At 35.7% G+C, this 15,159-nt stretch overlaps 1 protein-coding gene across 1 annotated transcript in view; it reads right to left on the bottom strand.

Moving 5' to 3' along the window:
- Nucleotides 1-1,329: 1,329 nt before the first annotated feature.
- Nucleotides 1,330-15,159, bottom strand: part of SUMF1 (sulfatase modifying factor 1) — an 82,853-nt gene continuing 69,023 nt past the window's right edge. The window contains exons 8-9 of the mRNA XM_081969603.1: nt 8,303-8,362; nt 1,330-3,540 (exon numbers count right to left, since the gene is read on the bottom strand). Coding sequence (XP_081825729.1) covers nt 3,427-3,540; nt 8,303-8,362 — 174 coding nt within the window. The 3' untranslated portion in view covers nt 1,330-3,426. The remainder of the gene's footprint in view (nt 3,541-8,302; nt 8,363-15,159) is intronic.

Below are 15,159 nucleotides of genomic sequence, written 5' to 3'. Positions count from 1 at the left end.
ATAAAGAAAAGATAACTTGTCAATTGGTGATTTGTACTATCTTCCAAAGATACTTGGAGCACAATTTTCCTTTTGATATCTGAACTCTTTAGCTATCAAAGGTATGAGACAAATACAGATGTATTTGAACTAGGTTCAGAATATTAGTGTTTTCTAGTACTCATTTTCTTCCAGCCCAAAATACTTTTTGTATTGTGGTGTAGAAAAATGCTACAACCTGAAATGCATCACTTATAGCATCTGGAGACAGCTTTTTAAAAAGTTACCATATTTTTCGGAGTATAAGATGCAGCAAGGTTCTGGAGAGGAAAATCTTAAAAAAAGTTTTTGCACTCTGCAAACTTCCCCAAAACGACCCGTTTTTTACAAAAACGGGCCGGTTTTTTTCTTCAAAAAAAGAATAGCCCTTAGGTGGTTTGTAGAGTGCTACTGGGAGGGTGGGGGGTGGGGCAAAAATGAACAAAAACGGGCCTGTTTTTTTGTCACAAAAGGCATGGATAGCCTTTAGGAAGCTTATAGAGTGCTCCTGGGTCTGGGGGGGAAAATGGGCTGTTTTCCCCTCATTTCTGCCCCCAGGAGCTCTCTGAAAGCCTTCTAAAAGCTATGCACAGCCATTTCGGTGAAGGGGGTGGAGTTTCAGGAGGCAAAAAATGCTGTATTCAATGTATAAAACACACCTAGATTTTCAGCCTCTTTTTTTTTAGGGAAAAAGGTGTCTTATACTCCGAAAAATACCGTAAGTTCAAAAGTTGTATCTCATGAAAGTATTATATAGATGACTTTCCCTAGGGAAAGGGTACTTATGGCTCCTTGATTGTCTACCTGTTTCTAGCTTGTGCTCCTAGTCCTAGTCAAAGATAAGGGGGGCAAACTATTTTCCAAAGCACCTGAAGGCAGAACAAGAACCAATGGATAGAAACGAATCAAGGACAGAAGAAACCTAGAACTAAGGAGAAATTTCCTAACAGCGAGAACAACTAACCAGTGGAATAGCTCGCCTTCACAAGTTGTGGGTGCTCCATCGCTGGAGGCTTTCAAGAAGAGACTGGAAGTCACTTTTCTGAAATGGTATAGGTTCAAGCAAGGGGTTGGACTAGATGACCTCCAAGGTTCCTTCCAACTCTGTTATTCTATTTTAAATATGTTAAGAAACCACCCTGATTTTGTTCTCAAGTAAGTGGAGAACTTTTTTTGAAAACAGCACTTGCTAAAAGCTTTGAAGACAGTAAGCCAGGATTTGGGCTGCATCACATTATTTACTATACATACTTCTTGCTTCATTTTGTCATCCCAATGTTTTATATATGCCTTTAAGTAACCACACTTAGCCAAGGAGTTCCAAAGTTTTATTAGATACCTCCCACAGCTCTGCAAAGGTCTGCTGAAAAGAAATAACAGCATACTTTGTCATAACACTGTACAAAAAATATAACCTGAGATGCCTTTATGCACATTTTCCATATTTGCATTATACAGATGATTTATCTCAGGATTGTCGTAGTAATTCCCTGAAAAGATATTGGCAGCTGCTTCCATCTATAACCCTCAGGTTCTTTACATACAGAATCATATAGTTAAATGGTGCCATTTAAGGAAAAATACATTTTTCCTTACATCACTTGGTGAAAGTTTCTGTTGTAGTAGAATGAGGTGCCTGCTCCAGGGAGGATTCTAAAATAATTGTCCTCTTCCAATGTGAGACAAGATGGCATTCAGTGACAAGGAGTTAGAAGGTACTTTGTCCCCAGAGGTTGTTCAATGGAATTTCTCAGAGAAGCAAAGGCTTGAAGAGTGTACTTCCTGATTGGGCCTGGATTTAGCTCCAGAACCTCAAAAGACTCTTGGAACTAGTCAAATCAAGATGGCAGGTATAAGGCAGGCACATCAGGACTGCTGTCCTTAATGGGGTACCTTCCTTCCCTTTCCTTCCCTTTTAGATACCTGTCTAGCCTCCTAATACTTGGTACAACTATCTTATCCCCCAAGAAATTTGTCACAGGTTCTTTTACATATATCCAAATCAGTGGGCTCCAAAACCTCAGAGAGCCAACACAACCATTACTGGTCTCTAGGCAACATACAGACAAGCACTCAAAAAAGCTAGTGTTCACTGTTTACTCTACCACTCTTCCCAATTCTACACAACTCAAGTTCTTCCCCTACTTCTCTTTGTGACTCCTACTTCTGGCAAACAATAACTCTTCTATTTGCCTTAGGCTGCTTCAGACTTTTGCAATCTCCCAAATACAAACCAGTGTCCCTTTCATGTCAAAAACATTGCCACACCTAGCTGCCTTTCTACTCAGCTTTCATAGCCACAAATTGCTGGGCTACTTAGCAAGAGATCTTAAAGGGGCAAGGCACCACAGCCCAGATGCTGGCTATTTTGCAGGCAGCCTGTCCTCCCACAGGCTTATTCTATGTTAAATAAACATTGTTTATTTTCTATTATTCCTGGTAGGAGTGGAGTTCCCTACACGTTCCAATACTGCTTGGGCCCTGTAATCTGATTAAAAGGACAAACTGGGGACCATCTAATAAAAACCTTATTTTCGTGAAGACAGAGCTCTTTTGCTGCCCCACATAGATTCCAGTGCCCACAGGGTGCAGCTGCACATTGAACACAACACTTACTGTAAATATTTGCCCCATGGAACTCTTTTGGTGGGGAGAGGGGCAAGAAACAGTGACCTCCAAAATTTGGGCACTGGGTCCTAGGAGGTCCTAGGAAGTTATCTTCAAAGGCTTGGGTCAGGAATGTTTCTCTGTGATAGCTGCTGAAGAAATCAATAATTATCAAAAATAAGAACAATCTTCAGGAAAAGCAACAATAAATCATACTAATCCAAGCATAAATTACATCAGTATATTTCAGAAAACGGATAATGACTTATTTTCAAAATTATTAATCTTGAAGAGCGTGAATTGGATTTAAGACCCACTGAAACCAATGGAACAAGAAAGTAAGATAAACATAACATAAATAACTTGCAAACAGCTTTGAAATTTCTTTGGATCAGAGTAATCTGTGATGTTTTTTATCCCCACAAACACTGTGTGCTATTCCATCTTAACTAGATGCATTTTTTAAAAAAAATAAATATAAGATAATTACTTCTGTAAATTGATCTATCATTTGAATGGTAATGCCTTTTATTAAAAAACAAAACCATGCCTGATATGATTTAGTTCTTAAATTTAAAGCAACTCAATGATCAAGTGTATTTCGCGTTACGCACATTAAATGAAAATGCAACCTAGGTTCTTCACCAACCAGGGATCAAAGAAAACAAAAGCTGCTGGCTGAAAGATTCAGAATTTTTAGTGTCTTCGAGTTTGGCACGACAAATGTAGAATCTTTGAGCTGCATCCGTTTTCGCAAAGCCTGGTGAGATTCTCTCTGTCCTCCAGGGCTGTCAAGCTTTGTCACTTTAAGTAGTCTGGCAGACTGTCAGCAGCACAGCGGAACCCCAGATTGGAAGCTGAGCTGTCAGGCGTATTTTGGCTTCGGGCTGCACATCGATATCTATAGCAATAGGACTAGGAAGGAGAATGAGCGGATTACCACAAGAGTTCCCATGGATGAAACATATCATAACAGCTTTGCCAAGATGGCAATGCAACAGCTGCCAGGAAGGCTATTAGTCATTGAAGGGAGTCATTTTCTATCTAGACTTCACTAAACAGGTGCTTCCCATCATGACAGAAACAAGTGTCACCCAAAGATAATTTGATTCTTACCAGTTGGAAGATACAGGTTAATTTTTTTTTAACTTCCTCCTCACTTTTTAACACCTCTTTAATTTTATTCCATGATAGAAAAGAAACCACTTTATCATTCGAGAATTGCAGCTGTAGGCAAAATAAGGTCATCTTTGTTGCCATAGTGATTTCAGTGTCTTGTCACAGTGGAGTGTCACAGTGTCTACGCCAGATGGAATATTTGTGGTGATACATTGAGATGAAAAATGAATGATGGAGAAAAATGCATTCTGACTCTATTCTTAAGGCCTCCAATCTCCATGTTAATCATAATCCTGGGGCTATTGGGCTAAATGAATCACATGGAACCACTGCTTCTCTAAACAGCAGTTTTTTATAGGGACTCGCTGTATATTTTCAGACGTGTTTTGCCAGGAATTTTTCCTGGTGTGGTGTGGTGGTGGTGGGGGAATAAAAGAACTACTGTTTGCAGTGTTAAAAAAAATCTGATTGAATATTGTCTAGGAACATAAAGTGGTAGCAAACACCAATCTATTTTAATCTAAACTTTTATTACTTATTATTTACTACTTTACATAGTAAAATTCATATTTTAATTTTATCTAAAAAGTGCTGTACTATCCTACACTGAATATACTTTTTTTTTAATTTTCACAAGTTCAATATTAAAGCTTCACATAGTATACCTTCTTGTGCAATTTTCCCCCCAAAGAAATTTAAGGTTTTTGTTATGGCTTGCCAGAAATTTGCCAGTAATAAACCATAAGCTATTTTTGTTAATTTTTTAATGATACATTTCTCTACTACAGTGGAGTTACAAATAATGAGCACAATCAGCAAAAAAAAATCTTTATATATGTTCTGTGTAATAGTATCTTTCTAAACATCATTTTAATAAAGAAAACCTATGTTTATACTTGATATTTCTCCTAATAAAATAATTTAATAAGTCTTATGTCACATAAACATAAAGAAAATAATAGCTTTAAATATATATAATTTTGCATATCATACATTTGGGTTTCTTTTTCAATTCTCAAGAGAAAATTTTGAATGCTCTGCACATTTGGGATTAGCAAAAATATAAGAAACCTCAGACAAAAAGGAATATTGGGTTTGTATGATGCCTGCTTCTCTTAAGCAGAACATTTTTATGCAAACATGAAATACATATATTTGTATAGCACAACATGATTTTCTCAGTATAAATGTTTCCTTAAATAATACTTTGTCACAGTTTGACTGGTTCAGATTCTATTTTCACAATAAGCATTCGCTGGCAGGAAAAATAACAAAAATAAGCCAGCATTTAATAACTCTAAATCTAGAAGTTACTTTATCTCTCATCAATTGTTCTTAAAGTGTCATACAAAATAAATTAGAATATGATCAAAATCCAGGTTTTTTTAAAAAAAATCTAACAAAATGTATGCATTTGTGCTTTTCTGATAAAATAATATAGCAAAAAAATCAAGTTGCAGGAACTTAATACAACTAAAAAAATGAGGGAAACGATTCATTACGATTTTCGTTTTTTATATTTAAGGAAAAGTGCTTCACATAATTGTAATGGAAGATAAGAAAGTTTTACTATCTTCAATTTGTATTTAGCTTTATTATGTCTATACACTCAAGATCGACAGAGATTTTATGAAACAATTTTTCATAAACATTATGTTATATTTAACTATGCTCTCAAGTTTGAAAGTAGCAGGAATTTTTAGCAGCCTTAATAAAGAAAACTTATCCTGTATACTAAAACTTATCCAGTAGACTAAAATGGGCCATAATACTTATCTCTACAGAAAACTTTTATCCTGTTAATTTAATCAGATCTGCTAATTAACGTATGATATTAGTTTCACCTCCAAATAAGATCATGTAGAATATTTGATGTCACAAAAGAAAATGGCAGCTATGTTACACAGAAAGATTTTTCAATGTTCATTAAATAAGATTTTTTTAAAACATTACAGAAGAAAAAGTACTTTCTTTTTAATTAGAATAAATTAAACGTTATTTTGCTTTGCACAGGATTTTTTTAAAAAAAACCTTGGCATTCATTGCATTGGGAATTAGCCAAATGAGTGCATAGGCACATGGATACCTTCCCATTTATAAAATTTGCTTAGGTCTTGTTTTAAATCAGTTACTGACTGCTAAGAGTCAATATTTTCAAAATGGATTCATCCTCAATTTTCCAGATGTTCTCTTTTTAGGCAGCACTTTCATGACTTTCCATATGCTGAAAAATACACTATAAGAAGTACTTCCTTCAGTACAATTCTTTCCCTTCTGTACACCCTGGGAGATGTGAGTGACCTCTGAGGGAGGTGTGAGGCTGCAGCCAAGAAATGAGCAAGACAAAGAAAAAGGCAAAGCCAGGACTGAACTACATTTGAATTGTATTTTAAAGAAATGTATCATTTTAAACTAAAAACAATTTAATGTAATTAAATACAATTAAAATAATTGCTTATCATGTTCATGATTCATTTTCCTTTGTGTCATTTTAAAAATCACAATTTGGCAGGAACTGCTAAAGGGACAGATGGCAGCTGTGGTAAGGTGACCTTTGTATATAGTTCATCCTATGGTCAAGTTGTGCTGCTTCCTGGACTGGTGGGGGGGAGGGTCCTTCAGATGCCCTCGTCATCTCAGAACTGGACTACTATAACATGTACAACAAAAGTGTAGAGGAGAACAACCAGGATGATTAGGGGACTGGAGACTAAAACATATGAAGAACAGTTACAGGAACTGTGCACGACTAATCTAGTGAAGAGAAAGACCAGTGGAGACATGATAGCAGTGTTCCAGGGGCTGCCACAGAAAGAAGAGGGTAAAGTTATTTTCAAAAGCACCTGAAGGTCAGATAAGGAATAATGGATGGAAACTGACCAAGGAGAGATTCAACCTAGAAATAAGGAGGAACTTTCTGTCAATGAAAACAATCAACCAATGGAACAGCTTGCCTTCGGAAGTTGTGGGAGCTTCATCACTGGAGGCTTTCAAGAAGAGATTAAACTGCCATTTGTCAAAAATGGGGTAGGGTCTCCTGCTTGAGCGGGGGGGGGGGGGGGTTGGACACGATGACCTAAAAGATCCCTTCCAACTTTGTTAATCTGATCTGATCTAAACATGTACTACCAGACTATCCATGTAGACGCTCTGGAACCAACAATTGCTGGTTGTCGTCTATAAACCCTTCGTGGCAAAGAGCCTAGTTATCTGAGGGACCGCCTGTCTCCCATGATTCCAGCCTATCCAATAAGATCAGAGTGAGATACTTCAGGTTCATTCAATTAAACATATTGTCCGGAAATTCATTTGCCTCTCGCCCCATTAGAGTCATGCAAGATTTTAAAACATGGTTTTATGTCTAGATTTGGAATAAGGCAGTTTGTTGACAAATTTCTTATAGCATGGTTTTTGTTTTGTTTTGTTTTGCTAATTTGGGGGTTATTTTTATCTAAGCATGTATATTCTTGGTTTTCTTTTTTGCTTTCTCCCCTTTTTAATTTTGTAAATTGCCCAGAGTATAAGTGGACATCCTTCTAAATCTAACACAACAAGCATACAAGCAAAATGCTTGTGGAAGCCTTGTGGCTACTAAATGTGTATCTTTGGGGCCTCGATTTCGGAGCCCCTGCTAAAAGGATCTTCACCCCCATTCAATATGGCTAGCAAAACTCTAAAAATTTCTACATCAGTTGCCTGAGATCCTATTATTCTAATTGTTTGTAATTAAACATAATAGGGATGCGAAGAGCCAAATTGATTCTCAGCCATAGAAACTCACTGGAATGATTTTGGAGCACTCACCATTTTTCTATCCCCCCCCCCCAATTCCATAGGGGTATTGTGGGGGAAAATTGGAGGAGTAGTACTAAATAAATAATAACAAATAGGAAAACAAAAGAAGAGTTTGTCTTCTTCATTTCCTCTTAGGTTAAATAAATTTTAACATATTGTTAGCTATGACCCAAATCAGGGACCACTGACCTTCCATTCAATTATACTGATCTTGCAGTATCTACCTGTATCTTTTTATATATTAATGATTCTGTAAATCATCTTAGAATCCTTGGGCTGAGTAATGGAAAGCCCACACAACTAGATGAAAAATCAGTCTGCAACCCTAGAGCTCCCCATGAAGATTAGCTTGTTGGCCCAATGTTCGTTATACCTTTGATGGCCATAATGGTTTTTCTTTGCCTCAAAAAGGCACTTTGATATTCTTTAAAAACTCTAAAAACTCACAAGTTGGCAGTTTTAGAGATTGATTGCTGGAGCAAAAAGAAGATTGTCAAGCTCATTGTTGTCTTAAGAAGACGGGACAGCTAAATTGCCGTCAAGCTAAAATTAGAAGACAATTGGCATTTTATCTCAACTCAAATAAACTCCCACTAGAGCTTGCTTATTCATCAAGTTATTTCTATTTGACGTACCACTTCCAATAGGCTCCTGTCTTCAAATATTTACAATTTATTTTTTATTAACTTTTACTGGATACACTAAAGAAAACTGCAGATTACGATCATTAGACCAATAATATAGAAGGCTTTTTTATCATTACCTTATGGCACATGTAGGATCCACCTTTCTTCACTCGGTCCGACCCTTCTGAAGGTCCTTTCTGAGGATAAAGGGATACCTATTAGTGTTGATCCATGCAATACTAACTGTAAGTACCAATCAAACGAATTCAGAAAGATTTCTTGGAGGGACAAGTATGTCATTGTTCACAAGCATACTACGGTTAATTTTTACAGCAAGAAATAACAATTGCAATGTTTCAGGAAGATGCCTGGAAGATAACTTGTCAGAATTGCTCTAGCCTCAATACAACAGCTATTTCAGTTTTAAATAGCGGCTCTTCTGTCAAGTCTGCATGCAGCATTCTATTTTCGTTTCCCTGTATGTGTAATGCATAGCTAGGACTTGATGACAATATTAAACCTGTGATGATGGATGGAAAATGAAAAGGGATTACCAAAAAATATATATCTCCTTTTTATGGAGCTGTACTATTTATGCTGATTTTTTAAAAAGAATTTTCTTTTAATTTTTAATAAACAAGCACAACAAACATAAAACATAACACCATCTTCCAGTTACATACAGTGTATCGATTGGTTACAAAATTTTTGTGCATCCTCTCCATAATCTTCACTTACAATTTATATAGAATCTCATATTATCAATCTATTATACATGTATACAATTATTATCATTGTTAATTATTTATTTGACTATAACTATTATTACTTCATTTTATGCAAGATATTCTAAATTTTGAATAAATTTATATTATGGCATTTCATTACATCATTCTAAATCCATCCAATAGTAGTAGTACATCTTTATATTATGTTCCATTATCCTTGTATTGTAAAATTCTCTAGCATCTTTCATTTCCATATTTTTTTGTCTAACCATTGATAAAATAAGCCCCATATCTTATAAAATTAGTTATCTTCTTGTTCTCAATTTCAAATGTCAATTTGCTCATTTCGGCACATTCCATTACTTTCTGAATAACTTCCTCCTGCGTTGGTATTTTCTCATTTTTCCAATTTTTTGCAAATACAATTCTAGCCGCTGTTAACACATTTACAATCAAATATTTCAATTTTCTACTATATATTTCTGGCAAAATCCCCAATAAAAATATCTCTGGTTTAAAATCTATATGTTTTTCTGTCATTTTTTCCAACCATGTGTGAATTTTAGTCCAGTATCTTTTAGCTTCTGCACATGTCCACCACATATGGTAATATGAACCTGGTATCTGATGACATTTCCAACATTTTTCGGATTTATTCTTGAACATTCTTGCTATTCTCGTTGGGGGTAAGTGCCACCTGTAAAACAACAATCATAGTACCTCCCATGATTGCCCGCGCATTCTGGACCAGCTGCAGCCTTCGGGTGCATCTCAAGGGAAGCCCCATGTAGAGAGCATTGCAATCGTACCGACTGGACTATTGCAATGCTCTCTACATGGGGCTTCCCTTGCGATGCACCCGAAGGCTGCAGCTGGTCCAGAATGCGGCCCTGCGGGCAATCATGGGAGGTACTAGGTACTCCCATGTAACACCTCTCCTGCGCGGGCTGCACTGGCTACCTGTGGCTTTTCGGGTGCGTTTCAAGGTGTTGACTATCATCTTTAAAGCGCTCCATGGCACAGGACCTAGGTATCTGCGGGATTGCATCCTACCCCATACATCCCTGCGGCCGATTCGCTCTCACAGAGAGGGACTCCTCCGGGTGCCGTCCACTAGGCAGTGCCAGCGGGCGACGCCCAGGAGTAGGGCCTTCTCTGTGATGGGCCCAACCCTCTGGAATGACCTCCCCCCCGACATCAGAATAACCACCGATCTCCGCTCCTTCCGCAAGAAACTTAAGACTCACCTGTTCCACTTAGCTGGCCTGGCCTAACCGTAGCTTTAATCTTTAATCTTTCTAGCCTGTATTTTAAATTTTTAGGGGTAGGCTTTTTAGGTTGCTTTTTAATTTTTATTATTGTACAGCCTAACATTTAATCTGTTTTTAGGGGTATTTAAGATTATTTATTTTGTACATGGTTTTTAGCTGCTGTCCGTACACCGCCCCGAGTCCCTTCGGGGAGAGGGGGCGGTCTATAAATTGAATAAATTCAATTCAATTCAATCTTACACAAATTTTCTTTATATGCTGTTGACATTGTCATTTTATAATTTCGAGACCACAATTTTTGCCATTTCTCTAAATCAATCCCATGTCCAAAATTTTCCCCACAAGCAATCATTGTTTCTTTAACTTGTTCTTCCTCTAGCTTAACCTCTAGTAAGTATCCATATAGTTTTTTAATCATCTTTTCACCAGTGCCTATCAGGATTTTATCTAAATCAGTCAATTTGTCATAAAAGCCTTCTATTTTAACATCTTTATCGTATCTAGAATGTATTTGCACATATGAAAACCAATTCATCCTTATACCTTGTTCTTCCAGTTCTTGCATAGATTTAAGTTTCCCTTTGCATTCAATATTTCACCATATCTGTTTGTTCCTTTTTATATGTTATTGGATATGAAAAAGCTTCAATAGTTGATAACCAGACTGGCATTTTTAAATAATGATGCCTTTTAATCTTCTCCCGCTTTAATAACAAAGCCTCACACATATAATGTCTTCTGAAATACCCCTGTATTTTAGTTCCCTTGTAACATAGGAAAGCATGCCATCCCAACAACAAATCATGTCCTTCTAATGTTAATAATCTGGAATTTCTTAGCGTTATCCATTCCTTAATCCACATCAAGCTTGTTGCCTGGTAGTATAACTCCCAATTTGGCAGGCCAAATCCTCCTCTTGTTCTAGCATCTTGCAACAGTTTTAATTTTATTCTGACTTTCTTTCCCTGCCAAATATACTTCAATACTATTTTATTTAAATCATCAAAGTAGTCTTTCCCTAATCTAATTGGAATTGTCTGGAACAAGTATAAAATCCTAGGTAATACCTTCATCTTGATTGTTGATATTTTCCCTATTAGTGATAACTGTAAGTTTTCCCATTTCGCCAGGTCTGTCACAATCTGTTGTTTAAATTTATGATAATTATTCTCTTTAAGTGTACTGCATCTTGCTGTCAAATATATCCCCAAGTACTTAACTTTATTCGTGACCTGTATCTTCAGAGCTTCCGCCAATTCTTCCTTTTGTCTCACTAACATATTCTTTGTCAAAATCTTTGTTTTGTCTTTGTTTATTTTCAGGCCTGCTACTTTTCCGTATTCCTCTATTTTTTTCTATCAATTTTGATGGATCCTCTAAAATGAAAACCAGGTCATCTGCGAATGCTTGTTGTTTGTGTTAGGGATGTAATCCTAGGCTTGGCTTGGCAATATATATAAGCCATGATTGTAACAAATGTATCTGTTACTTTAAATGATAGAGAGATGTGATTGGGTTGCTGTTACCTCAAGCAGCCATAAGAGGGAGCCAGAATGACTGTTAGCTCTCTGTTTGTTAGATGCTGATCGTGGATACTCTTTGATACTGCTCGTGAGTTACTGAGTCTTGCTACTGTTAGCTACTTTGTGTGCTAAACTGACTATTTGATAACTGACTGACTGAACCGCGTATGACTTGGACTGTAAACTGAACTCTGAATACCTCTATATTTCCACATAGTAAACTACTATATTTTATACTATTCAGTGTCCCTGTGTGCTGGTTTGTGCGTGTTCGTCCATACCACTCTCATTACGCTTCTGTGCACACTCGCTCTCCTAACGGGGAGCTTAATTACTTAACAGTTTGCATTCTTCCTTTTTAATTTTCATTCCTTTTATATTTTTTTCTTCGCTAATATTTCTATTTAGGGCTTCTAATGTTAGCACAAACAACAGAGGTGACAGTGGGCATCCTTGTCTTGTTCCTTTCCTTATATCAATAGAATCTGTCAGTTCCCCATTTACCACTACCTTTGCTGTTTGTTTATGATATATAGCTTTTATGGCTTGAATAAATTTCTTACCGAAGCTCATTTGCTCCAACTGTAATAACATAAATTGCCAATTCACATTATCAAAGGCTTTCTGTGTATCTAGAAATATCAAGGCCACTTGTTTTTCAGGATGTGCCTCGTAATATTCCAAAGTGTCCAGAATTATTCTCATGTTATCTTTAATTTGTCTCTTTGGGAGAAATCCATTTTGATCAGGATGAATAAAGTTATTTAAGTATCTTTTAAGTCTTTCCGCCAATATTGAAGCAATGATTTTATAGTCTGAATTTAGCAGAGATAGGTCTATAGTTCTTAATTTGTTGTGAGTCGGCTCCCTCCTTTGGCACAAGTGTAATACATGCTTCCGACCATGATTTGGGTAACCTCATCTTTAACATGACTTCATTCATAACTTCTAGCAATGGAAGACACAACAATTCCTGTAATGTCTTATATAATTCCACTGGCAGTCCATCCAGACCTGGAGCCTTTCCATTATTTTGTTTTTTAAGTGCTTCAGTTAACTCCATCATAGTTATATTCCCTTCTAGTATCACTTCAATTTCTTTAGATATCTGGGGTAAATTCACTTTCTGCAATTATTGTTTAACTCTTCCCTCGTCTATATTCTCTTGTTCATACAGTTTTCCATAGAAATCTTGTATAATCTTTTTCTTTTCTCTATTTCCATGGCAAATTTGCCCTTCATCATCTATTAGTTGCATTATTTTTCTTGATTCTCTCTCTTTTTTCAGTTTATACGCTAACCATCTACCTGGTTTATTTGTATCTTCAAAGTAATTCTGTTTAGCATCTCTAATTTTTTGTGCTAATTCCTCCTTTTCCATTAACCCCATTTTATGTTTAATTGTGTCCATTTTTAATTTAATGTCCTTTTTTGTGGAAATTTCTGTAGGTCTTTTTCAAGTTTCTTGTAATCATCCTTTAATGTTTTAAAAGCTTGTCTTTTCTTAATGTTTCTTTTCCCTGTATAATCTATTATCAAGTCTCTAGCGTAGGCCTTCATTATATCCCAAAGATTCTGCATTGATGTGTCCTCTTTTCTTTTTTCTTTGAAAAAGAAAGCCAATTCTTTCTCCATTTTCTGTATAAAGTCCTTTTCTTTTAATATAGTATTGTTTAAAGTCCATCTAGATCTTCTCCTTTGTCCTTTCCATTTAATTGTCACTGGATTGTGGTCTGTCCAAGTATTTGTTTCTATATCAATTTCCTGTATATTAAAGATCAATTCTGTTGACATCCATCATATCTATTCTAGACCATGAGGAGTGTCTATTTGAGTAGAAAGTATATTGTTTATTTTTTGCATTTCTTTCTTTCCATGGATCTTTTAAGTCTTTTTCATCTATCATTTTAAAAAAGGATTTTTGAAGAGTCTTTTTACTTTGCTTTATTGTTTTGTGTGTTTTATAGTCCAATTTCTCATCTACTATTCCATTAAAGTTTCCCATCATGCAGATATCAACAAAGTCCAATTCAAATATTTTCATGTGTAATTTTTTATAAAATTCTTCTTCATTGTCATTTGGAGCATAAATTGCTATCAAAAGTATTTTCATATTATTGTCCATAATTTCCACCATCAAAATTCTTCCATCATCATATGTATCAATTTGTTTCGATGGAATTGAATTTTTAATATATAAAACCACTCCTCTTTCCTTGTATTATGTCAACACAGTAAATATTTTCGCTAGTTTTGGCTGTAACAATATTTGTTCATGTTGCTATTTAATATGTACTTCTTGTAGGCAAATTATATCAAATTTTAATTTCTCTAATTTATGAAGTGTTTTCTTTTTAATAGCTGAATTAAGTCCATTTATATTAATTGTAATCAATTTTTTCTCTTCCATATTTATACAAGAAGGGTTTACTGCTCCAGTAGATCTCAGTTCTTGTTGTTCTTTAGGCTCCACAATGCCACCTACTGCACCTTCTTCCTTTTCAATCACTGCTAGACATTCCTCTTGAAATTCAATTTATGATTCTTCTTTTCCTGTCTCCTCCTCTTTCCCTCTCAAATATTCTGATTTAAGAGCTGAAGATCTCTGGTTAATTTGGCTTTTGCTGAAAATTAGTTGAATGATGGATTTGGTGGTTGATCAACATTCTAATAACATTTCTTGAAGCTCAGCATTATGGACGTCTAGTTCTTCACACTACTTTAGAAGGCAAATTCCCAAAGTTTAACATTCCATAATTAGATGATTTCTACTGGGAATTTGTTTTTTTGGTTTTTTTTATTCCTAAATAAATGAATAGCAAATTAATTAATGAATTAAATTCCTGAACAATCCCCATCTCTTCCCCTGCAAAATCCTAGGAGCTACTTGACATCAGTGTATCAGTGTAATTAGCAGCAGTGGCTAAGTTTGCAATGTTTCAATTACCTCATAGCCAAGATTTTCTGGGAAAACAGGTGCTTTGAATCTGTTTGCCTCTTTCATATATACATTTAAAAGACCTAAATACCTCTCTAGATGGAAAAGAAGTAACAGAGCAGGGCTGATATCTGACAACAATTCTGAACTTGTTACTGAGATTTTATCATGTTCATGATTGGGTGTAAATAACAGAGTTAAGTAAACATTTAACACCTCTATCTACTTTTAGCTCTCCTTATATCCTTATCTTATTTAAAAACTGATCTAAGAACTCTTTTTGGCCCTGCAAAAGAAAACATTAATTTAAAATCCAATAATTCTTAACAAATTTTACACTGTCATGCTCCATGTATAGGATTTTACATGATGTCTATACTTTCTCTTTGGAGCAGAGGGGATATTTTTATATTTTTACATGATACATATCCTGTGTGGTGCTTTCAGTTAGATTGGTACAATATGACTGGATTTGTCCTATTTTGATCTTATTAGATATAGGTAGTCAGATGTTATTCTATAGAATTTAAGCCC

Source organism: Natrix helvetica, assembly GCF_964273705.1.
Source record: "Natrix helvetica genome assembly, chromosome: 1".
Classification (NCBI taxonomy): Eukaryota; Metazoa; Chordata; class Lepidosauria; order Squamata; family Natricidae; genus Natrix; species Natrix helvetica.
Note: the sequence above shows the minus strand (reverse complement) of the source record. Positions and strands in the feature narration are given on the sequence as shown.